The 27,117-nt window shown below is 44.3% G+C and overlaps 1 protein-coding gene across 1 annotated transcript in view; it reads right to left on the reverse strand.

Moving 5' to 3' along the window:
- Positions 1–27,117, reverse strand: part of LOC148501515 (histone-lysine N-methyltransferase 2C-like) — a gene marked incomplete at its 3' end in the record, with an annotated part of 143,143 nt that overhangs the window by 37,159 nt on the left and 78,867 nt on the right. Inside the window, exon 4 of the mRNA XM_088450358.1 lies at positions 14,865–15,050. Coding sequence (XP_088306484.1) covers positions 14,865–15,050 — 186 coding nt within the window. The remainder of the gene's footprint in view (positions 1–14,864; positions 15,051–27,117) is intronic.

Genomic DNA, 27,117 nt, shown 5'->3' on the forward strand with positions numbered 1-27,117 from the left:
CGAGAGACCCAGAGAGAGACCGAGAGACCCAGAGAGAGACCGAGAGACCCAGAGAGAGACCGAGAGACCCAGAGAGAGACCGAGAGACCCAGAGAGAGACCGAGAGACCCAGAGAGAGACCGAGAGACCCAGAGAGAGACCGAGAGACCCAGAGAGAGACCGAGAGACCCAGAGAGAGACCGAGAGACCCAGAGAGAGACCCAGAGACCCAGAGAGAGACCGAGAGACCCAGAGAGAGACCGAGAGACCCAGAGAGAGACCGAGAGACCCAGAGAGAGACCGAGAGACCGAGAGAGAGAGACCGAGAGAGAGAGACCGAGAGAGAGAGACCGAGAGAGAGAGACCGAGAGAGAGAGACCGAGAGAGAGAGACCGAGAGAGAGAGACCGAGAGAGAGAGACCGAGAGAGAGAGACCGAGAGAGAGAGACCGAGAGAGAGAGACCGAGAGAGAGAGAGATATTAGGGATGAGTGGGTTCCGATTTCTGAAATCTGAACCCCCCCCGATCCGTATCTCGACTTTTCCCGCCTGACTCGGATCTGAAATTGAGGCAAAACGTCATCATCCCGCCTTCCAAGTCTCGCGGGTTTTTGATTCTATAAAAGGTGCCCGCGTCGGCGCCATTTCTCACTCCGGCTGTGGACAGTGAAGAGGGAGGGTGAGAGCTAGGGCTGGCTGGGCTGTGTTGTGCTGCTGTTTTCCATAGGGGCTGTGACCACTCAGTCCATAGGGGCTGAATGGGCTGTGTTGTGCTGCTGTTGTCCATAGGGGCTGGCTGGGCTGTGTTGTGCAGTCAGTTGTCCATAGGGGCTGTGTCCACTCCAAAGTCTATAGGGGCTGGCTGGACTGTATTGTGCAGTGTCCCATAAAGGCTATAGTACTAGATGGGTGCTGTAGGGTTGTCCAGGGGGTGATCTGTGCATCAGGGGTGCTCCCCCCAAAGTGCACTCCAAAAAAAAACAACTTTTTTCCTCTGTGTTTGTGATTTGTGTGCGCAGTAGCCGCACGTGCGTCAACAAAGTAGTGCCAAGCGTGTGCCTGTGTCATAAGTAAAGGGCCGGCTGGCTTGTCCGTTAAAGGGTGCTGTAACCAACCAAGGTGCACTCCAAAAAAATAGAAAAATATTTTCTGTTTTTGTGAATTGTGTGCACTGTGGCCACACGTGCATCAACAAAGTAGCGCCAAGCGTGCGCCTGTGTCATAAGTAAAGGGCCGGTTGGCTTGTCTGTTAAAGGGTGCTGTAACCCCCGAAGTGCACTCCAAAAAATATTTTTTTTTTCTGTGTTTGTGAATTGTGTGCAGTGTATGTGCATCCTCAAAGCAGCAGCACCAAGCGTGCGTCTGTCTGTTAAAGGGTGGTATAACCCCCAAAGTGCACTCCACAAAATATAAAAAAAATGGGATTTTGGTACCTACCGGTAAATCCTTTTCTCTGATTCCACAGGGGACACTGGAGGTGCTTACGCTGGGGTATAGAGGCGTGGATAGCTGGAGCTGGCACTTTAAAATTTAGAAGTGTGAAGCTCCTCCCCCTCTATGCCCCACCAGCCCTCAGTTTAGAAAATGAAGACCGAGAGGAGGCGGAGGCGGATAACTGAATCATAACAGAACAAAACCGAACAGGCAGGCATAGAGCGCAGAGGTGGGCCTCCAGTGTCCCCTGTGGAATCAGAGAAAAGGATTTACCGGTAGGTACCAAAATCCCATTTGCGCTTTCATCCACTAGGGGACACTGGAGATGCTTATGCTGGGGACGTCCCAAAGTTATCCCCACGGGCGGGAGTGCTCTGTGGCGCCTGTAGAACAAGGCGGGCAAAAACAGGACGCCGAAGAGGCAAGCGTATCAAATTTGTAAAACTTGACAAACGTGTGAACTGAAGACCAAGTGGCCGCACGGCACAATTGTGACGTAGATGCTCCTCTACCGGCCGCCCATGACACACCCACAGAACGTGTGTAATGAGCCGAAATTGACGAAGGAGGCCGATGGTTAGCACTAACATAAGCTTGATGAGCCGGATCTAACGTGTTAAAGTCTGCTTAGACGCTGGCCAACCCCTCCGAACCGCATCATAGAGGACAAAAAGCGACTCCGACTTACGAAGGGAAGCAGTCCTGTCAACATAGATGCGGAAAGCCCTAACCACATCCAAGGTAGAAGAACCAGAGTCCTCCACCAACGATGGTACCACAATAGGCTCATTGATACGGAAAGCCCGACACAACCTTAGGAAGGAAGGCGGCTATCGTCCGGAGTCCCGCTCTATCCGCATGAAACACTAGGTAAGGAGGTTTATAGGAAAGAGCCCCTAATTCCGAAACCCTACGAGCCGAAGCGAGAGCCAGGAGGATGACCGTCTTCCAAGATAGGTACTTAAGATCAACCTCCTCCAAAGGTTCAATCATGGGCGACTGAAGGAACAGAAGAACTAGATTAAGATCCCAGGGGATCAATTGGATGTACAAAAGGAGGTTGCACGCGCAAGACCCCTTGAAGAAACGTCTGCACCTCAGGAATGAGGGCCAATTTCCTTTGAAAGAAAATGGAAAGGGCAGAAACCTCCACCTTTAAGGTTCCCAGACGAAGGCCAGAATCCAGACCCGTCTGAAGGAACAGCAGAAACCGGGATAAGCGAAAGGTCCTAGAAGGAAGATCCCGACTGGAACACCATGAGATATAAGCGCGCCAGATGCGATGATAATGCGCAGCCGAAACTGGCTTCCTGGCGCGTAGCATGGTGGGAATAACCGCGTCTGGGATACCCCTACGTCTTAGGATATCGGTTTCAAGAGCCACCCCGTTAAACGTAGCTGCGCTAAGTTGGAGTGTCTGAAAGGGCCCTGCTGTAGAAGATCCGGGCGCAGAGGAAGGGGCCACGGATCGTCTGATAATAGGGACCGAAGGTCCGAGAACCAACTTCTCCGAGGCCAGTTCGGGGCCACGAGAATTACCGAGGCCGACTCCTGTTTTATTCTTTTTAGAAGACTAGGAAGAAGTGGAATCGGAGGGAAAAGGTAAACGAAGTCGAAGGTCAACGGACTTGTCAGAGCGTCTACTGCTTCCGCCTGCGGATCTCGAGTTCTTGACACGTATACTGGAAGCTGACGATTCAATCGTGACGCCATGAGATCCACCTGAGGACATCCCCATCGACGTATCAGCGCTTTGAACACGTCTGGATGAAGCTTCCATTCCCCGGGATGGACATCCTGTTGACTTAGGTAATCTGCTTCCCAGTTGTCCACACCCGGAATGAATATCGCTGACAGGATTATCGACTGATTCTCGGCCCACCGGAGGATCCGAGTTACCTCTCGCATAGTCATGCGACTCCAAGTTCCTCCTTGGCGGTTGATGTAAGCGACAGCCGTCGCGTTGTCGGACTGAACTCTTACCCAACAGATTGCTGGATTGTGTCCACCAAAGAAGGGCTACTCTGGTAAACGGGCTCAGACAGATCTGCCGATGTAGGAACAGAAGAGACCCTGACCCCTGTGCTAACAGGTCCAGCTGAAACACCCTGGAGTGGAACCGGCCGAACTGTAGTGCCTCGAAAGCAGCTACCATTTTCCCCAAGAGACGCAGACAAAGAAGCATTGACACAGTCTTTGTTTTGAGGACCAGCTGAACTTACAGTTGGATATCCTTGGCCTTGTGTGTTGGAAGAAAAATCATCTGAGATTTCATATCCAATATCATGCCCAGAAATAAAAGTTTCTGGGACGGATTGAGATTCGACTTCTTGAAGTAGATTGTCCAACCATGTTGGATTAGAATCTGATATGTCAGTAAGGCATGATCTGATAGAAGAGGCACCGATGAAGCCTTGAGTAACAGATCGTCCAAATAAGGTATTATGTTCACTCCTGATGACCGAAGGAGAGCGATTATGACTGACATGAGTTCGTTGAAGATGCGGGGAGCCGAGGATAACCCGAACGGCAATGCCCGAAATTGATAATGATCCTTCAAAATGGCGAAACGCAGAAAAGCCAGGTGTGGTTCCCAAATGGGAACATGGAGATATGTGTCCTTGATATCCAGGGATAATAGGAACTCCCCTGGTTCCAAGCTCGCCATTACTGACTTTAGAGACTCCCATCTTGAAACGATACATCTTCAGATACCGGTTCAAAGACTTTAGGTTTAAGATGGGCCTGACCGAGCCATCCGGCTTGGGTACTAAAAACAGGTTTGAGAAAAACCCCATACCTCGTTGAAGTTCCGGAACTGGAACTATCACAGAAGATACTACTAGAGACTGGATAGCCTTCTGTAGAACCTTGGCTCTTTCTGCCTGTATTGGCAGACTTGAAGTGAAGAACCGAGGTGGAGGGAGGTCTCGAAATCTATTCAGTACCCCAGGGTAATTAGTCTTCGGATCCATGGTTCTGTGGAAGTCTGGTTCCAAACTTGTTGGAATCTTTGCAGACGGGCTCCCACTGCAGATGGTCCCAGGTGGGATGGAAGACCGTCATGCCACTTGTTTCTCAGCTGGTTTAGGCTCTGGTCTACAAGCAACCGTGTGTGGACGACCTCTACCTCTGCCACCTCTTGGTTGCGTGGGCGCACCTCTGGTCCTACCACGAAAGGAATGTGGCGCCCGAAAGGAATTAAACGAAGGTCCAGTGTAAATTCTTCTGGGAACCGGTGCAGCTGACGGGAGGAAAGAAGATTTACCCCCTGTGGCTTGGGATATCCATTTGTCTAATTCCGGCCCGAACAGCATGCCGCCCGTGAATGGTACTTTCCACCGCACGCTTTGATTCTGCGTCAGCTTGCCAAGCACGTAGCCAGAGGGCTCTGCGGGCCGAAATCGCCGAAGCAGATATGCGAGCACTAATCTGAATGATATCCATTGAAGCTTCTCCCATGTAAACTGCAGATTCACGGATGTGGTCTGCTAGTAGACGTAACTCTGCTCTGGAATTACCTGAGTCCAATCCTGTAATCAATTGATCGGCCCAGGAAACCACCGCCTTGTTAACCCAAGCGGTAACAAGTGTGGGCCTGAGTTGAGCACCCGCTGCTGTATAAATAGATCTTAGCGTTGTCTCCAAATTACGATCCGACGGATCTTTTAGAACTGTAGTACTGGGAGTGCTGTTTTCTTTGAGAGACGGGAGACAGACGCATCTACTGGAGGAGGGGTTTCCCACTTCTCCATCATGGATGAAGGAAAAGGGTAACTAGGTGAAAACAGGCGCGGAATCTGGAACCTCTTATCCGGCTGTTTCCAAACTACCGAGAGCTGTTGCTGAAGTTGCTGCGAGAACGGAAAAACTGCAGAGCTCTTCGGTTGTTCGTTAAATAATTCAAACTCCTGTGATGGAGGAATTATATCCTCAGGTAAATTCAGAGTCTTTCTGACCACCAAAAATAAAGATTCCACCTCAGGAAAGGTGGACTCTAACTCCTGAGGGTTGTCGTCCTGTAACGCAACCTCCAATTCCCCTTCTTTGGTATCCTCCATAGTAAGGAATTCTTCCTCCGACTCCTCTGACTGGAGAACAGTCGTCAGAGTACGCTTCGGTCTCTGGTAGGAAATGGAGGGTGCGGATGCCGCTGTGCCCATAACCTGTACCAAGGTGTCTAGAGACTTAGTTAGCCCCGCCACCCAGGGAGGCTGAGACTTACGTGCCTCAGCTAACTCCGACGCCAAGTCTGACATAATTCCTACCATGCCAGTGGCCCATGGAGGAGCAACTGAGTCAGGAATAGCCATCGGTGGATCAATTGTTATACAAGCATCACATAATGTGAACCCAGCGGCATGCGGCTTAGATAGTTTGTGGTTACATTTAGAACAGACAAACATCTTTTGAGCCGCTTTTATTTTGTTCGACATGGATAAACAACAGTCACCCAGACACAATAGACACAGTAGTGATTAGAAATAAAACAGAAGGCTGGTTGGGACACAGAGGAAGAGGTACCCCCTCCCACAAATTAGATTCCCTGCACTGACACCCCAGTGTTACTCACAGCCTCTTGCCAGGGATGTAGACAGGAGAATCAGCCTTCTGCATGTGCCTGCACAGTACCTGTAGTGGAGAGATGCAGGCAAGCAACAGGTTAAACGCGGCTCCACGCTGCTCTAACAGCCACTGCCGCGTTAATTAGACAGGGAGCCCGCGCTATTAGGCTCCGCCCCCCTTCCGCTATTAGGCTCCGCCCCCTTTCTCAAGTCCGAGGGACTGTAAAATGGCCACCACACTGCAGTCATCACCTCCCCCCTGCGCTAGCCCCGATGAGAAGGAGCCGCTAGTCGCGCTAATCAGCGGGGAGAGGGGAGATGCATAAATTATTGAGCAGCGCTTATAGCGCTCTCTGAAGTCAACGCTGGCGGCGGGCAGGAGTCGGGGAAAGTGCAAGTGATCTGTACTCACTGCGCTCCCCTGGATGGCTCTTCTGAACAGCACTTCTCCTCCCTGCTTCCTGGAGGCAGTCTGTGCTGTGTGTGTGTATGTGTGCGGCATTAAGGAGCGGTCAGATGCTTTTGGTGAAGCACTGCACACTCCTTCCTGTAACCCAGGAGGTTAACAGGGTGCCAGTAACCCGGACCCCACCTTTAGAGGTGTGGCGAAGGGTACTTGAAATATAATGTAAAAGATGTTTTCAATAATAAAACAAAAAATAAATAATAATGTTAAATAAAAGAAATAAATTAGATGTGCTGCTGGATCACAGCAGATTGTGACCAGCTCCATGAGGCACATTTTCTAAACTGAGCTCGTGGGGCATAGAGGGGGAAGAGCTTCACACTTCTAATTTTAAAGTGCCAGCTCCAGCTATCCACGCCTCTATACCCCAGAGTAAGCACCTCCAGTGTCCCCTAGTGGATGAAAGAAATTCTTCTTTTTTTCTGTCTTTGTGAATTGTGTGCACTGTAGCTGCACGTGTATCAACAAAGAAGCAGCGCCTAGTGTGCGCCTGTATCCCATAAGTCTGTTAAAGGGTGGTGTAACCCCAAAGTGCTCCAAAAAAAAAAATGTTTTCTTTGCTTGTGACTTGTGTGCGCTGTAGCCGCACGTGCATCAACACAGTAGCAGCGCCAAGCGTGCGCCTGTGTCATAAGTCAAGGGCCGGTTTGGACATCTGGTCCGGACTGAAGACGTGCCAACAATTTCTGACATGTCTACTGTCACTGCATATGATACTGTCACCACTGACAGAACGGTGGAGGATTACATTGGTGACAGCATTCAAGTAGGCATGTCAGACAGTCCGTACCCGTACTGGCAGGAAAAAGAGGCAATTTGGAGGCCCCTGTACAAATTGGCTATTTTATCTGTGTTGCCCCCCCCTCCAGTGTGTACTCTGAAAGAGTGTTTAGTGCAGCCGGGAACCTTGTCAGAGAAAGGTGTAGGAGGTTGCTTCCACAAAATGTGGAGAAGATGATGTTCATAAAAATGATTTATCAACTCTTCCAGGGAGACCAGCCTCCAGAACGTACAGAGGGACCTGTGGTGGTGGATTCCAAGCAGGGACGAATTAATAGAGGATGAGGATGTAAACAACACTGAAGAGGGTGAAGAATCAGTGGATGAGGAGGATGAAGACGATATCTTGCCTCCGTAGAGCCAGTTTGTGCAGGGACAGATTAATTGCCAGCTTGTTTTGTGGGGGCCCAAACGAACCAATCATTTCAGCCACAGTCGTGTGGCAGACCCTGGCGCTGAAATGATTGGTTTGTTAAAAGTGTGCATGTCCTGTTTATACAACATAAGGATGGCTGGGAGGGCCCAAGGACAATTCCATCTTGCACCTTTTTTTTTTCTTTGCATTATGTACTGTTTGGGGCCTAGTTTTTCAAACTGCCATCCTGTCTGCCACTGCAGTATCACTCCTAGATGGGCCACGTGTTTGTGCCGCCCACTCGTGTCGCTTAGCATAGTCATCCAACTACCTCGTTGCAACCTTTTGACCTCAAAACAATATTGTGAGGTGTTCAGAATAGACTGGAAATGAGTGAAAATTTATGTTATTGAGGTTAATAATAGCATAGGAGCAAAAAAACACGCGAATTATGTGATTTTAGCTGTTTTTATGCTTTAAAAAAAAAAAATACAGATCCAGAACCCAAAACACGGAAGGGTGGTTTTGGCAAAACCAATCCAGATCCAAAACATGAAGAAAGATCCAAATCCAAAACACGAAAAGTGGCCGATGCACACCCCTAATATAAATATAACGCTTTCACCTACTACACGGAGGGAAAAGAGAAAGAGCGAGCGAGTAATGCTGGCCATACACCTACACGTCAAGCTTAAGAAAAGATTCACATACAATTCCCCAGAGCTCCCTGGCAGTACGACTTGTTGTTTATCATTGCACATGATCTGTCGTACGATTGATCGTGTGCCTCACGTGCTCATCAGGGAAAAGTCATTGAAATGACATGAATGGACGCACGATGCACAAAATAAACGGTACGATCTGCACACGATACGATGCATAATATGGGCATCTGATCAAACGATCTGTTTTAGGAGCTGCGGGAACGCGCATGGGATCATATCCTACTCCAAAAATGGTACACAATCGGGAAACCAGCTGCCTTAATACCGGCAGCCGGCTTCCCGACTGTCATATCCCGGCGAGGGTGAAATGCCGGGCGTCTAGATGTAGACGCCTGACATTTCCCAGACGCCAGGAGACTGGCTTCCCGATCGAAGGGATGCCGGGCGCCGCGAGCGGACAGCCGAGGGGGGAGGGTTAGGTTTAGGGCACCTGGGGGGACTTAGGGTTAAGCATCCCCCTGGGAGGGTTAGGGTTAGGCTAGGGGGAGGGAGGGTTAGGCACCCCCGTGGGGGACTTAGGGTTAGGCACCCCCACGGGGGACTTAGGGTTAGGCAGTGGGGAGGCGGGGGGATTAGGGTTAGACACTTTGGGGGGGAGGTTAGGGTTAGGCACCCCTAAGGAGTGTTAGGGGGTTTGGTTAGTTTATACTTACCTTAGCGACGATCAGGATTTCCAGCACTGTTGGGCTTCCACTGCCGGGCTCTGCTCATCTGTCGGCCAGGTGCTGCTGGGAATCAAACCAAGCGGCCGGCGGTATTTCATACAGATTCCCCAAAAATACACGATTTCTACATGATTCATCGTAAGACTCGTTGAAAATCGGGCAAACGGCCCGAAATCGTGCAGGTGTATGGCCAGCACATCTGTGAATCTTGGTACCACCATGCAGGTGGAGCACATGTGAAATGTGCAGAGTGTTAGATTTGGGAGGGGTTTGTCCAAACTGACATCTAAATTGCAGTGTAAAACTAAAGCTGTCCAGCATCTGTGGGCTATATGCAAAAGCAGCCAGTCTTTACCCAACATGCAAAAAAAATTTATGTATTTGCACCATACACGCACGGTTTGTTCAAGTGCACAGTTACTTACTCTATTCCCAAGTCTGAACCAAGCCCTGAGATACAATATATCCATGCTGTATTGCAGGAGAAGTTGCACAGGCATCTCTTCATAAACAGACATACCACTATTTTCTCAAAAACAAGCATCCACTAGAGATAAGTACCAATGTACACCTCTGGGTACTAAATGGCTGGCCCTGGGAAACCTTTGTACTCCTACATACAAACATGTTTGACAAGAAATACGGTTCATTAAATTTAGAAAAGATAAGATAAGCAAGAGTATAGATTACATTTAAAGAGCATTAAATAAAAATAAAACTCACAAATTAAAATGTATTCCTTTATCTGCAGTGAGACAAATGTGTTACCAAATGATACAAGAATGAATGCCAAGGCTACTGCTCTCACTTATCAATGCTCATGAGCCAGCTTTCCGCTCGTTACCGCACAATATTCTCACAAAGAAGCAAATGTAACTATGAACTAGGGATGTGCAGGCTCGGATAGGTTCGAGTTTGCACGTGGAGTTCGGATTTTTCCCTCCAAAAAAACGGAACTCAGAACGAGGCAAAACGTCATCTTACATGGACGAACATCATCATTCCTGGTCTTTTGTCCAGGAATGATGATGTTCGTCCATGTAAGATGACGTTTTGCCTCGTTCTGAGTTCCGTTTTTTTGGAGGGAAAAATCCGAACTCCACGTGCAAACTCGAACCTATCCGAGCCTGCACATCCCTACTATGAACACATTATTGCACAGCACAGTAATATTTTAACTTTCACGTCAACTACTCAGATCTATAAATTTTCTGTAAACGACTCAGATTTACCACTAATTATGTGTCGGAGCAAATACTTGATAAACTGGTGCAAACGCTTCATGTGTACTGACGGCAACTACCTCTCTGCAGGACAACGCTGAAGAATCTGCCCCATTACATTTTTCCAATTACCATCACAAAAGATTAACTAACTCAGCTGGAGAAGTGATTTTCTGTCAAAATGATGACTCCTTAGCCAGAAGATTTATGCATTTTCATAATTAAAGTCTGGCATGCTGATTTTTATTCCCTTTGGAAATTGTGTAAAGACAAATAAGTAGTAAAGTTGTTAACAAGCTCTGAGTATGAAGCTGCTGATTGCAGACTAATAGTTCCCAATCCTATAGTTTAATTACTCATACAGAAATTTATGAGAGAGGAGAGGGCTCTCCAGCAACTACAGGTGCTCATGGAGGGCAGTATAGTTACTGATATCAGAGCAGTGACACCCAATCTAGAAGTTCACAAAGAACTATATCACACTAATGTCTTAAAGACAATCCGCAAAGCAAAATTGTGTTAAAGTTTAATTTGTTTGAACGTTATTTGCTTAAATTTTATAAAGCTTTTTTTTTTTTTATTTTAGCACAAACTTTGTAGAGCTGTAGTTGTTATAAGATCAGTAGTTTGTGTCTTTCTCTGCAAAACAGATGAAGAACACAGAGTTGGGTGTGACCATTATTCTACCAGAGACAGCACCTGAAATGCCAATACTATGGGCTTGATTTACCGAACATCGGTTTGTCAAAGCCACAGATGTTCAGCGACTTATCGATCATTTTAAAAGAGCAAAAGAAATCAGTGCTAAAATCAGGCTTATTTGGCACTGATTTCTGTTGCCGTTTTAAAATTATCGGTCATAGCCGCTAATTACGGTCGGCTGTGACAAATCGCCCATTAGCAAATATACACCTATATCTCTCTACATCAGGAATATAAAAACACAGCTTAAACATTTGTGCAACATATCAAAAGTTCTTACACCACCTGAATGAGAACACTAAACTGATCATAAATACAGCTAATTGTATTTTTGGTATGTCTTGAATTCATTGAAAAAAAAAAATCTAGAGTGCAGAGAAAATTAGAGTTATAGTATAACATACCTCAGTTAACGCTTTTTCTTCGAGGTCCATAGGGTCCACAGGATCTACCTTGGGGTATATAGTTGGAGTGATTCATTGCACCAAACAGCTAACAGCTTTGAAGCTCCCAGCATGCACAGGTCCTCCTCCCTATATACCCCAGCCCCAGGCATTCAGTTTGATAACAAGCCTAATGGCAAGAGACAGAAAGTGGAGAAGGAAGTACAGTGTACCCAAGAAACACTCTCAAAACACAAAGAGGTATTCAGTGATACAAAAAGAAAGGAACAGATCCCAACTGAGGCCAGGTGCATCAGGGAGGGTGCCCTGTGGACCTCAAAGGGGAAAAAAAAGTTAACTGAGGTATGTTATACCATAACTCTCTTCTTCAGGGTCCATGGGGACGTCCTAAAGCGGTTCCTTTAAGGGTGGGGACGCTCCTGAGCAGAGAGGAGAATCCGCCACCCAAAGGAAGCATCCTGGGAGGCAAAAGTATCAAATGTATAGAATTAGATCAAGTTATGGACGGAAGACCATGAAATCTCCAGGCTCCATTGCCAGCATAATTGATCGTAGTGGTTCCATATGGAATTTGGGCACATGGATGAATCTGTTGTTGAGAGACTTCAGATTCAGGATGGGGCGATGTGACCCATTTGGTTTCTGAACCAAAAACAAATTTGAATAATAACCCCTTCCCTGTTGCATCATAGGAATGGGGATTATGACTCCCGCCCTCAGGAGGGACCCAATAGCCTCCCGAAAGGTCAAAGATCTTACCGGGTCTAAGCAAACCTCTGAGGAGGATGCCTCAGGAACGTGATGGCGTAATCATGAGAGATCACCTCTCGAAACCAGGCAGCCGTAGTCGTCTGATGCCAGGCATGAGAAAACTGTAGAACTCGGCCTCCCACCCTGAGACCCCCCAGGGGGAGCCCCGCCCCATCAGGCAGTGGGCTTATCGGCCAGCTTGGAAGCAGGACGTCTGGTTGACCAAGATTTCCTGGTCTGCGGTTTCCTGTGGGAATTATTCCTTCTAGAGGAAGACTGTCCATTTGCCCTACTCTGTGGGCGAAAGGACCGAGCTGACGACTGCCTATACTTAGGGTAGTCGTAGATGGCAACCCCAAAGTTTTAGATGTCGCCAGATAAGACACTGTCATCAAGCTCTGGTCCAAACAGTACCTTCCCAATTAAAGGCAGACTCCAGGGCCTTATTGGACCCTGTATCCGCCTTCCAGGTTTTGCAGCCAAAGGGTTCTACGAGCCACAACCAAAGTTGCCGATACCCTAGAAGCCAAGATACCTGCATCAATGACCACTTCCCCCATATACATAGCTGCTTCTTGCATATGACTGAGATGAGAGAATTGTTCTCTGGTAGCATTCGGCATGCTATCCTCCAGAGCCTTCGTCCATTCTTCCATAGCTTTGGCTATCCAAGCTACAGCCATAGCTGGTCTGGTAATAGCTCCAGATAATGAAAACGCTGATTTTAAATAATTATCAAGTTTTGTATCTGTAACCTCTTTCAATGAGGATGCTGCAGGAATGGGTAATGTAGAGCTCTTGATCAATCCAGTTACATGAGGATCTACCGATGGAGGAACTTCCCATTTGTTACACTCACCAAGTGCAAATGGGTATCAAGAGGTTAAATTCCTCGTAGCAGGAAAATGCTTATTTGGAGTACACCATGCTTCAGACAAGAGATTCGTCAGTTGTTCAGACTGAGGAAAATAATCTTTAGCCACCTTCTGACGCCTAAAGACCAGAGTCATAGATTTCAGCTGAACCTCCTCTTCCTCTATACTGAGGACAGATCTAACCGCTCTCACCAGAGAGGGGACATACACAGAGGATTGATGGTCTTCTTAAACTGAGTAAGAACCCGAACTGTAAATATCAGAGTTTGATGAGGAGGTTGTCAGAATCCTGAGGCAACGTCTGAAGAGAACCTCTTTTATGCCCCAGCTTTACTGCCACTAGTCTATTCGCCTGCACCACCTGCTGAGTGGCTATAGACAACAGCATACTCTGACTTGAGTGTGCAGAAGAATTAAAACAACAGGGATTCATGGGGGACACATACATAGAAGGATGCAAATGTTGTGGGTACCCCATTGCAGGAGGCAATATCATGACAAGAGCACGTGACACTGCGGCCCTGTCCCCCAAATGTGACAAAACCTGAGACCAAGAGGCCCACACAGGGTGGTTCTTGTGCTAGTGCATGTGTACAAGATAGAAAAGGTGGTTGTTTACAACAGACACTGCACAACCCATCTTAAAATCCTACAAAACAGGATTTACATGATTTCAGCACAGGAAGCTCATCCTTCTCTCCTTTACCTTTAGACATGGCAATGTGTAACAGGTATAAGGTATAGAGTATAAATGCATTGTGACTTTAAATGAAAAATATATATCTGACAGTTTTGAAAACAAAAAGGCAGTATAAATACAGCAGCTAGCATCACAGTCACATACAATGCATAAATATAATCAAATGCTAATGCAATTGGTAGGATATAGAGTGCTATATACCTGACCCAAGGGAGAGGTATACAGGGAGACAGACCTAACCTCTGAGACCAACAGCTTTCAGCAGCGCACCCAAGGTGGACTGTGAGCGTCTCTCACACACGAGCTGGTCAGAAGTAGCAAACCAGACACGGAAATCCGCAACCAGAAGTTGGGTCTGGGATGGGGGAGGAGCGGCCGGGGGAACGCCCATCTTCCCTAAACTGCGATTTTGACGGCATGGGTACACTGGCCTCACAGTAGTAGAGGCTCCTAGTACGTCTACTACCAATCCCTGGCGACAGACTATATGGCCCCAGCCGCCTTAAACGAGACCTTCACCAGCAACTACCTCCGACTCGTCTCCTACAACGGAGGCCTGGACTGCTTCGCGCACGATACCCCTCACGAGGAATCTGTGAATCCGATCGCAGTCCGGACCCCAGCGATGCCGCTAGCTGAGCCACGCTGAGGCCCGCCGAAATCCCCAGGGCATATAGCGATACTGGCGTTTCGGCATAGGCGGAGGTAGAAGGAGTCGCAGTATATGCGTCGTATTCGGCGCCTAATACCGCTAAACTCAGAAGTTCAAAAAAACTAAGGTAAATCAAAAAAGGAAAAGCCTGGGACTGCCTAGGCAGTCCCGCTGTTAAAACGGTGCGTCTGGATATTTGCCGCGCACCAAACAAAAAAAACTGTATGCCTGTGGCTGGGTATATAGGGAGGAGGACCTGTGCATGCTGGGAGCTTCAAAGCTGTAAGCTGTTTGGTGCAATGGATCACTTCAACTACATACCCCAAGGTAGATCCTGAGAACCCTATGGACCCTGAAGAAAGCATTTTTATTCCTTTGTGACCCGACTGATCATTAGTTTAACTTTAAAAACAATGCTTTTATCTTACATCCCTTGTGCATATTAGTTCAACATGTCCCTTAAGTCTAGTAGTGATTGACATACATTGTGAAAAATAATTAAAACAATTTGTACACACAAAAACGTTAAGGTTATAGGTTTCAGTCCATTCACTCAGATCACACCACTCTGCAGAAGTACAGACACTCACTTTCCATGCCCTCGTTTTGTAGACGTTCCGGAGGATTTACAGATTCCATCGCTGCCATCAAGGTCGTTATTCTCACTCAGGGTTTTCCACGGCAGGAGAAAGCCAGGAGTTGGACTAAACTGCTTTAATTCCCCTTGCCCCAAGAGACTCCGTTCACCACAGTAACAGAAAGCACAAAGTTGTTCACTAAAATGAAAAGAAAATAATATGTTGAAACAAAAAAGGATTTAAATTCACTGAGCCTTTACTTCTTGCGCTAATTTAACACTAGCCATTATGCCCATCGTTACTATGGTACAATATAAAACTAACTTTGCAACGGTCTTACTATAGTCTGTTCCATCACTCACATATACAGGCTGATGAAGCAGTTCCTGACCCATGTGCTTTTCCGCTAGATAATTCAGATTACAAGTATCTAGATTTCTAAAGGCAAGTACTCACTGGACGATATGTCGCCCAATTCGGCAGATCGGACAGATTTATCGTCCACATCGGCAAATGTGTACCCACTATGTCGGACCATGCGGCTCCTGCAAGGTCGTTCAATCTCATCGACATATCACGTATACATGCTGCTCAATCTGTCAATTTGATGAAAGACCCCTGGCTTGTGGATGCGGCTGGTGAACGACATATCGTGCAGTGGATCACAACATTCAAACGACCGCACGATATGTCATCCGTTGCATGTGTACCCAGCTTAAGGCCAAAGTGCTCTATTCATCACAACAGATATAGCATGTAGCCAAGAACCAGTTTATTTTGTTTTCTCAGCAAGTATGGTTATAAAAATAATAAAACAGGCATCAAAAAGTAAAATGAAAAAAAAAAAAATAATAATAATTTACAAACCAGAATATAATGTATTGGGTTGTGAGATCTTCAATTCAAGATCAAGTCTGCTCAATTTGGATTATTTGCAGACAACATATTTATGTGTACGTACCTAGATATCTAAACACTGTATAGTTAATCTATAGTGGATTAACCATCAAAAAAGGGTAAACATTCTGACAATATTACAATGTGGGGACTGCAGGAATGGTAAGTGATTTGGATATTTGCCTAAATAAGCTTCTGTTAAGGCCTACTTACAGGGGGTTTTATGCAATTTTTAAAGTGAGTCAGACAGTGCACTTTTTTTTGGTTTAATAAAAGAATTCCATTAAATAAAATAAATATAATTTGCATTAAAATCAAGTTTGTTAGGGTATTAGCATGGCATAGTGTTGGCCACATGGCGAATGAAAGATGCCGTTTAGGAACTTTGCCTAAAGGCCGTAATAGACCATCTGAAGTCACACATGCCCCTAATACTTCCAAGTTGGTTGGTGACTTGTTAATGTTCTCAAACAAATAAATGAAATGGGGTTTACATGAACTTTTATTTATGCTTTAGCGTGCGATAAACACCAATATGTAAATATCACCTTTAATCTGGACCAAGGTGAATTTACAAGAAAATGTCCACAAAGCCATCTCTGCTTATATTCAGACTCTTTTCATCTAAAACTCCATAAACAAGCAATGGTCAAAAGTTCATGAAAAGTATCAACTTACATAGACCTAAAAGAAAACAATGAAAAACAAAAATAGGAGATGGGATAACCGGTCATCCATCACAGCCCATCCAGCATACAGGGAGCCCTGGACAGCCATTTTATATGACAGATACACAGATGGGTAGCTAAACGCCGAAAATGCTTTCAGTAGGCCCCTCAAACAAAAAAAGTTCTCTAATAGAAAGTTAGTCTTCCTAGCAGTCCATAGTCGAAATTACCAACACAGAGTGAGTTTTTTTTTCTGCCAAAAATGTGTCTAAGTCGCAACTACAACCGAGTCTCTGAATCAGCAAACGATGTGCTACGATGCAGCAGCCGCAGCTTTTTTCCACGTCAATTTACGTATACAGACTCAGGTGCACACAGATACACAAGTGTCACACATCAAATTAATCAGCATAGCTGCCTGGTGCATCCTAGTCGCATTGCAATGTTAAAACATTTTCAGCAAAGAAAGACGCCCAGCGCTAGCAGAGTTGCACTGGACCTGGTGGATCACTCACGTCAGGCATGGCACGCTGCATGGCGTATTGAGGATAGATGTAGGAGGACACATCTATATATATATACACACACACAAAGTATTTAAGGCAATGCTAAATACAAAACAAAACTGAGAGCAGACATAAAATGTCTCAGTAGTTTGCAGCTATTTTTGTATCTATTGAAAAAACTTACAGGAGCCTCCATTAAATCTATATATGCATTTAAACAATACTATTATTTTGTTGAAAATAAGCCCAGAAAAATACTAAGTATATCTGCCGAGGTCTAGAAAAGCATTAGTTACTAGTAAATGAGCTGGCAGCGCTGGCTCGGTGACCAGTGTCGTGACTCACAAGATTTAAGACACATCATAATAGCTGTGCGCTGGCGATAGCAGTCTAATTACTATTGATTTTTTTATTATTATTTTTTTCAGGCCGGTAGTTACAAATGGACATGTGAGCAAAACAACATCTGGAAAGGAAAGAAACCATGTTGTGTGTTTGCTAGTTAAGCAGCTCTACTCACTGGGCTTTACCAAGGCTGTGTCGTATTGTCAACAGCTCATGGCTGTACAAATACTGACAAAGTAACAACAACCTGATGTATCAGTTGCATTTAATATACCAGACTAAAAATTAACTAGATAAATGATAGCTAGGAATCTGATTGGTTGCTATGGTCAACACTACAATTTGCCCTCTTTAGGAGGTTGAATTAATCTCCCCCCTACGGAGAGCTTAATTCATTCAATTCATACGGGCATTGAATTCACCCATTAGTGTGAACAGAATTAAAGAAGATACCATTCATAGTTTCGGCTAGAAGTTTTCCGATGCCATAGGAAAGTATTAGCCATTACAATACTGCACCCCATGCGCGCTATGCACCCCATGCGCAGAGCTCTGTTGTCCACTCATTTCTCAATGAATCCATGAAACGGTTACATGTGGCTACTATCTGTGAGAGCGTTTACATGTATGTCAGTGCATTTTAGGTAAAATGTATGATCAGTTTGAATAATTCTAGCAAAAGGATATACATACTTCTGGGTCGGAGAAAACATAAAATGTAAAGTATAATAATAGTGTGTGCAGTGATTGGATATTTTTTGCATAGGACACAATTGGTAAAGGCAGCGATTGACATAATTGATGTCTTGAAATACCCTGGCACTACTTCAAATCAGTCTCATGTGTCATTGGATGCATGAGACTTATCTTGTGATAAAGTAAAAAAAAAAAAAAAAAAACATTAATGCAACCCATAGTAGTTGGATTATAGGTGGTGCAACCAGTCTGAGGCCCCCTCCACACTGGGGCCATTATGACCGTTTCTTGTTGTGACTTTACCAGAGCTGAAACCTCAAGCTGCATACACACACAACGATTTTGTTACCAATGATTTTATGAACGATTGCGCCCGGCATCTATTCTCCCTGTCTGCAGGGCTTGGGGGCTGCACGGCGTGTCCGTAAGTGCCGGGCACGCCCCCAAGAGTGACGAAAAGGGGACGCGTCTTATAGACACGCCCCCTTTTCCGATGACCACGCCCCCTTCTCGGCCGCGCGCGGCATGCCCTCTCTAGCTCCGGCGCCCTGCCTGCCGCCGGAGCTAGAGGGAACACTATCTTATATTCACAAAATAAAATAAAGCAGCAAGTGTAATATCCTCCTTGGTAGCGAAATATGAAATCTAATAAATTGCAATCAATCAGTTTAATACAGATTGTAAATCTGCTTACAATCTATTAGTACCCATTAATAAAATAGTTCATAACATGTCTGAGTGTAGAATAATGATAGAAAAGGTCAGAGCATAGGACTGCTACTCCTCATTCTACTTCTCTTCACCTCTGCTGATAGCTATCTGTGAAGAGTGAGAGATTACCGGAGAGCAGGTTGCCCTTAGAAACAACAGTTTAAATGGGGGTTTTACTCACATTTCGTTTCTGCTTTTGGGTGTCATACTCATCGCATTGGACACCCAATGAGAGAACTACTCTAATGAGATCGTCCGCAGTTAATAGAGCGATAGAACAAATAGTAAAAAGAAACCATAAATCACATGTGAGAATATGAAAAAATATATATGATTGAAGAGAGCCCTATATAATTAATCGGCTCTTAAGTATGCCGATTACAGGTGTGACATCACCTATTATTAAAGAGTATGAAAAGTAACCATGAAAAAAATAGCACAGTAAATAATTCAAGTGTGAAGTAATAACAACTATTGATATTAATGAGAGTGCACAAGGCTATAAAACGTAAGAATTCATATCCACACAGATCCAGAGTATATGTAGATACTGTGAATAGGTGAATTTCACAAGAAGAACCATTTATTCAATTATTGACAGATAATCCATCATTGCTGTTCTTATAGACATTGTGACATAAACATGAAGGGCACTTTAAGCAAACAATCAGATATAATGCCCGAAAACAGGTATAGATTATGAGCAAGTAAACACAGTAGGTGTAGTCTATGCTGTTACTGATGCAAATGGTCAGGTAAAATGCAAATGAGCAGGTATAGACCATAGATTTTTTTAAAGTGTAATGAACGATATTTTGAACTACAAAGATTTTTGTAACTTCCCTTAATGAAAATCGTTCAGTTGGTCAGTCAGAATGAACTACAAACGGGAACGCGCATGAACGATAATCGTTATAACTCAGAAACTGAATGATTTTTTCAACAATTGAATGATAACGACGTCGTTATATTTAAATCATTCAAAAAATTGTTATGTGTGTATGCACCTTCTGATGACAACTTCCAGTCAGCTACTGCATAACAGTGTGTAAAAACAAATAAATAGCAATACAACCAGCAGCAAGCCAGACAGAAGGTATTGACTAGACTAGAAAAAGAAACACGCATACAGTACACACACCACAGATGAGAGCACATGCATACAACAGCAACCGTGGAAGTCTGATTGCACTACCCCATGTCCGCCATCTGAGGGCCCATGTATTTTAGAAGGGCCACAATGTATTTTATATGGATCACAGGATCCTTGATGATTCAGTACTAGCATGCTGCTGAAGTACCATTACAAGTAAGCAGACAGTCTGAACTGAAAAGAGGATTTGCTGTCACTCACACCTTCACACTGTGCTGTCTGTAATATCTACAATCAACTTATCTTGTATAGATCTTCTGCATCCTGCAAGAATAAGATCTATTTCTGGTTACAAGTGTGTACAGCAAAGTAAGATGCATCATAAACACACGTAGCAAACAGCAAAATGGAAGCTTAATGGACTTTACTGGCGTGATGAGTATTATTGATAGTGTCAATTAATATGAACGTGTAAATTGCTGCTGTAATATTTGTTTTTTATATTCGTTCATATTTTGTGTTGTGTATATTTTTAATTCTGTGTTATTTTATTTTATAAACATAAATCACAAATACAATGATGACACAATTTTGAAAATCATAAGCCAGTTTACCATTATGTAAAGTAATCGATACAATACTCATCAGTTACAAAGACTGGTTTGAATGGATATTGAATCATTTTACACCACAAAAAAAAAAAAAAAAGCAGCAAGTCCTCTGATTTAAGGAATGTAACAGCGCCGAGCAGTTTGGGCAATTCATATTTCCTGCATATTTGTATGTTAAACCTGCAAAAGGTATTCCTACTGCCGCATGACTATAATGTAACTTGAGCTTAGGGTTCTAAAGTTTGTATTCTCACTCATCAGTGCTATGGATACTTGTTGATACCATGGAAGAGGGGGGTTGGATAATTCTGCATGCTATCTTCATAACTTATTCTGTATATAGTAGGGCCAACAGTATTACCCCTATGCCCAACACTTAGCTGTGAAAAGCAGGGGTGTCCAAACTTTTCTTGGAGCTCCATATTAGGTACGGGTTCTTTGCTGTGTAAATCTTATTCTAACAATCTATAAAATGAATAAAAATACACTGAATAACTTTTATTTTTAAAAGGATTTTAGCTTACACTGTGGCGAGAAGCTGTATTAATGCGAACAATGGAGTTGTGACTCCATTAAAGTGCAATGGGAGTATGGATAAAGACAATTAGCAAATAGACTAATTATTGTTTGAGACAGTGATAAACAGAAGAAATAGTGAACAAGGTAATCTGAATTTGGCAGAGAAAGAGGGGCTATAGATGACAACATAATAGAAATAAGGGGAAGGTTTTCTGGCTGTGAAGCAGAGGTGAATAGCACAAAGCAGGCAGTCAGGGAGAGATGAAACAAAAGTGAGTTCAGGTAAAAAAAAAAAAAGGAATAAATAAGAAAAGAAGTGTACTAATTGGATTTAGAATGATTTCCCAGCACTATTCAATAGTCCCCCATCGCGCCCTGCACATAAGTCGGTAGATGCAGGTTACGGCACCTAATGCTGGGTATGCATTCTCCGACTTAAGTGCCAGCTGTGATGCTGTTAGCGCACATGCCAAGTCCAAACTCACGCCACTAGTTTAGTCAGATTTCTGCTTGCACCTCAGAAGACCCAGTGTCTCTCTGCAGGAAAAGGCTGCCAACAGCTCCTTGCCTTCTTAACTCCTCCTTCTCTTAGACGCTAAGTGCTTGCCTATTGGCAGACGTGCCACTTAGGCGTTCCAAACTGCGGTCCAGTCATTGGGCCAGATTGCAGCATGTGGTAGGCCATGCTTGGCCCGCAGGCTGTAGTTTGGACACCACTGGTGTAAAGAAAACAGTATCTCAGAAGGTGCAGGTAGAAATCAACGATATTTACTAGGCGCCCAAAACAATTGAATTAGCTCCCAGCCACTTAAGATGAGAGCTATGGGAGCGCAAAGGTGGGAATTAAATTGTTTTTATCCCGGCTTTATCTGATGGGTGCACATGGAGCAATTCTATTGTTGCTCCGATCGGGCATGAGCGCACACATTTCTGTTAGCAGCATCCTGAGGTGAGAGCAGAAATGTGCAAAAAGCCTGTAATTCATTGCATCGTTCTATCTGCTGTTTTTCAAAGCAGATAGGATGATGCAATGAACGATGCCATGCAGCATATAACAACTCATTGTGCCGTTGAACACCGGATCAAGCAGTGTGTACGGCAGGCGCAATGTATTGTTACATCGCATCGCTAGGTCTCTGGGTACACACATCACAAAGAGTGTATCCAGCTTAAGCTTGTAATAGCTACTGTGAAAGCATTGAAGATGTTTAAAGGAGATGTAGTCAGTATCCTGGCTGACGGGATGCCAACGGTCTAAGGGGTCTATTTACTAAGCAGTGCTAGGAGACAGAGTGAAAAGTGATAAGCTACCAGCCAATCAGCTCCCAACTGCCATTTTTCAAACACAGCCTGTGACATGGCAGTTAGGAGCTGATTGGCTGGTACCTTATCACTTTTCACTCTGTCTCCTAACACTGCTTAGTAAATAGACCCAATACTATGGAAAGATTTCTCATTGGGAAGTTGGGGCACATGACAGAATATAAAATGAATGCAGAAATTACATAAAATGACTTTAAAAAAAACAAAAAACAACAACATGACCTGTAACAAAGCTGAAATTGGGACAGAAGAATCAGGAATAAAGAAAAAAATAAAATAGTGACATTTACAGCTACATATGAATCTTTGAGGAAGTTAAGGGAGTTTTGAAAGAGTATTGGCCTGACTATTAAAACTTGTCACATGTATATGTAAGACATAGATTTACTCCTTCACGCTCTTCAAACAATGAGCAAAGTTATGCAATGTGCCCACCATGTATTTGCCTGTTCCCTGTCATATAGCCAATAATCTGGACACTAAAAACCAATATCTTATTGAATAGTTAAGATTGGGCCAGGACTAACACACTTTGTACTGCAAGATGATTATCGCACATGACAAAGATTACAGGAGGATGATGGGCAAGACTTAAAAGACAACAATGTGCCGTTATATAGTCATTTCTAAATAACGTCCATAAGACAAGCAGAATAAAAAGAAAATATTTTTGTGAGTTCAAATGTTTAATACACAACAATGCAAATTCAGTGGAGACGTATCTCATCACATCAGGCTCTGATCCAACCACTGCAACAGGCACTTCCACCAAGCGTGATCTCAGGAGCCTGCAATGCTTTTTCTCATTAAAACATATAAAAAGAAATAAATAATAGGAGAGATGTCCTGCCATGGAACTAGAGACGTATGCAGAAATGTAAAGGATGTAGGATAAATGAAACTTGTTCCCCTTCCTTTTTTCTGCTAGCGGAGCCGCCCTGTGCACGGCCAGTGGGTGTTTGTATTTCATTTCCACTATATTTTAATAGACACGTGCTAAAGGCCAAGCCATGTAATGATTAACACCCTAAAAAGGGATGGCCACAAATATAATTAGGGTCATAGAGTCATCAGATGGAATGTCTTTTTCCTCTCTTCTCTTAATTTTGTTGAGTACTCTTAGGGCAGGGATGGGGAACCTCAGGCCCAGAGGCCTTATAAGGCCCCCGGAGTCATTTGGGCTGGCCCTCAGTGCTTTTTCTGCTAGCCTCATCTGGATAGCAGGGTGCCTATAATGGCACCCTGAGGCCAGAATCTATGCAGTAGTGCCACCATTAGGACGCTTCAGACTGTCATACCGCTGCCCCTACAGCTCCCCGAAGCATCCTCAGGATGCTCCAGGCATTGCTGTAATCACTGGCGATCGTGACCCCGCTCCCATGTGACATCACACAGAGGAGGCGTGGCCTGCACCGTGCCTGCGAGTAATGATATATATCTAATTGGCCCTCGGCAGAAAAAAGGTTCCCCACCCCTGTCTTAGGGCATGATTCAGCATGGATTGCAGTTGCTAATATGCACGCAATCAGCCAATTGTTGCGTACTGCGCATGTATCGTAGTGCGCAAACTAGCTATTGCGAACCTCAGTCCTCAAGACACACTAACACTCCTGGTTTTAGTGATATCCATTCTAAAGCACAGATGGTTAAATCAAAATAACTGAGGTACTAATTAAGTCACCTGTGCTCAATTACGGCTATCCTTAAAACCTGGACTGTTAGTGTGCCTTGAGGACAGTGGTTGGGAACCCCTGCGATAGAGACTGCGATCGCAGAGGCTACACAGACCCCTAGCAGAGTGATTGACAGGAAGCACCGTTTGTGGGTGGTGACGGGGGCACGTAGGCATGCCAGTGCATTCGCATGCCGTTGCAGGGGCGTGCATAAATTAGCCACTACGATGCCATACTCAGTGCGAGGTCTCATAGCGTGTGTGGTTGTTAGCAATCTCTGAGTAAGGTCAGGGCTTGTGCAAGTGTGTGTGAGGCTGCGATGGTACACGATTGTACCGATGGTTTCGCTATTCTGCTAAGCATTACAGATGTGTGTAAGGTAACGTGGGTGTCCTTGTGTAGTGTTGAGTTTGCATAGCGACCGCAATGGATTAGCATACTATCGCAGTTGAACCGTGTGCGTACGCAATATCATGATCCGTAGTGAATCAGGCCCTTAGTCACAAACCTCAAATGTTAAATTGCAAATGTAGTCATGCAAGTAAATACGGTTTTGAAAAATGTTGTTTTAATACAGCTTACAGTAACTATAGAACGCATACACAAAAACCCACACCTAATAAACACACATGCTTCCTAAGTAATACATAGGGGTCGATTCAATTATCCGCAAAGGACACTTTTTACTCGTAGCCTTTTGGGGTTGCAAACAAAAATCTGCAAATCTGGAGGTACAGTAAATGCGGCATATAGCCTAACTTCGTCAGGGCCGCAAGTAATTTGTGGGTAATTTAATTTTACCCCATAGACCTCACCTATCCCAGGAACCAGAGAACCAATAAAACCTAACACAAATGACTGCTGTTACCCAAGGATCATTAAGGTAGACATAGGGGCATATTCAATTGTCCCGCGAGTAATTGAGGGGTGAAAGTCCCGCGACGCGGGGTTAAGCTATTCAATAGAATAGCTTTTTCCCGCGTCAAAAAACAGGACTTCCACGCGAGAACACACTGATTCCGCGAGAACTGCAGAATCAGTGTGTTATTCTTGCTCGTGCCTCACACTGATTTTACCTCGCACCTACATGAGGTGCGAGGTAAAATCAAACAGCAGGGACACCCGCGCGTGGAATCCCCGCTAAATGAATCCCGTCCAGCGCGCCAATTAGCTAATTGAATATACCCCATACAGCGCTTTTCTTTGCAAGTTTAAGGTAGTATCACACTCTCAATTATTGAGATGTGATGTTCAACTGCAGAAAATCTCTGAATCTATTTGGTTAAAAGAATGGTGTCCGGATTTTACTTAGAACAGCTGCACAAGTGCTAGCTCTTCTTTCCCACCAATTTTGCGGTATGACTTGCAGAGGAAACATATAGATGCTAAATTAGTAAACACATTCTGTGCGCCAGGTCACTGTCAGATACTACAGATTTGAAGAATGCTGAATTTCATCTGCTGGGTCACATTTCAGCAGATTGTTGACAAAAAAATAAATAAAAAAAAAAAAAAATTCTTATGTGACAAAAAAACGATCGCTGAAAAAATTTAAATAAAAAAATCAATCACCAGTGTGACGCTACTCTTACAGATAGGCCAGAACTGTGATTGACAGTTCAACTGGGCGTGCAAATTTAAATGGCCACTCCGTTAAGCTGTCAAGTTCGGCACATAGCGCAGACTACCTAGTGTGTACCCAGCTTAAGGTGGTGTAAAAATTGTGTTTTAGGAAAGTCAAACTAGTTTGATATTTGAAAGGATGAATGCAATTTACCAGTTCCTGTGAAGAACTGAGCAACTTCTATTTTATATTACTGTTCTGAGAGGTATGGATGGGACCAGCATTAAGATGGTGTGTTGGTTCCTGTAGAGCTATTTGGAGGATTCTGGGGTACCTGCAGGTGAGTTGGCTCTCAACCTAGATACAGGCCGAGTCTCCCATATCTAAATATGCCAAAGTCAAGAATTTTCTGAGCACGACTGAGATAGTGACACCTTTGCTTTCTGATGATTTAATGTACACAAACTTTGTTTAAGGCACAAAACTATTAAAAAGATTGTATAAAATGACCTTTAAGCTGTGCGTATAAGGTATATATGAAACATAAATGCATTCTGTGTTTAGACTCATTATGGTATGCAAATATTTCAAAATACGGAAAAATCTGATATCCAAAATACTTCTGGTTCCAAGCATGTTGGATACGGAACACACAACCTGTATATTAATGTATATGCTATTATCATGTGGCATAACAGTATGCAATTATATGACCCAAAGTGGGTGCTTTTACCATGTAGCGTTAGGGACACTGGTACAGAGACGCCTTGATGAGGCCTAGTGCCTAAATATATCTTTGCAAATATATGCAACAAAAATATCTGCATTTCTATTATTATGCAGCACTCATATCTTATTGCTGGTCTATTACAGTGTGCTGGGGGACATGTTTTCCTAGTCTAGATGAACACTCCTCCCTTTCAAGCACCTGTGACAGACAGTGACATTAATCTGAGCATCCACAATTTTATATTACTTTTCTGACAGGCATAGATGGGACCAGCATTAGGAGGTTCTGCTGGTTCCTGTAGTGCTATTTTGAGGATTCTACAGTACCTCCAGGTGAGATGGCTCTCAACCTAGATATATTAATATATATATATGCTATAATCATGTGGCATAAAAGCATGCGATTATATGACTCAAAGGGACACCGGTACAGAGAGCCTTGATGCGGCCTGGTGCTTAAACATATCTCTGCAAATATATGCAACAAAGATCTCTGGATTTCTATTACCATATCTCATTGCTGGTCTATTGCAGTGCGCTGGGGGACAGTTCTTTTTTTCTAGTCTAGTTTAACACCTCCCCTTTCAAGCACCTGTGAAAGACCATTAAGTTGATCTGAGCAACCACTTTTTTGTATTACAGTTCGTGTGAAACGTAAGATTCATTTATATTCTGTGAAATAGTTTGACTGGTTAAGGGACCCTGGGCATTGTGTAGTTGTAACCAGACAAAAGACAGGCCCGCGTGCTCTGAAAATAGATATTCTCTGACTCACTGAGAGGACTGTACTTCTGAAGATTACCTGTATGCTGCGGAGCAATTGGCCTTTTTAAAGACTGAGCAAGAAACATCAGCTTGCTTCAAAACGCTTGTTGCCCGTGACCAACAGAATAGCACAAAACGCTATTCCATTCTCCAGCTGTCCTGGAT

Source organism: Taudactylus pleione, unplaced genomic scaffold (assembly GCF_031769625.1).
Source record: "Taudactylus pleione unplaced genomic scaffold, aTauple2 ptg000517l, whole genome shotgun sequence".
In the NCBI taxonomy this organism is placed as follows: domain Eukaryota; kingdom Metazoa; phylum Chordata; class Amphibia; order Anura; family Myobatrachidae; genus Taudactylus; species Taudactylus pleione.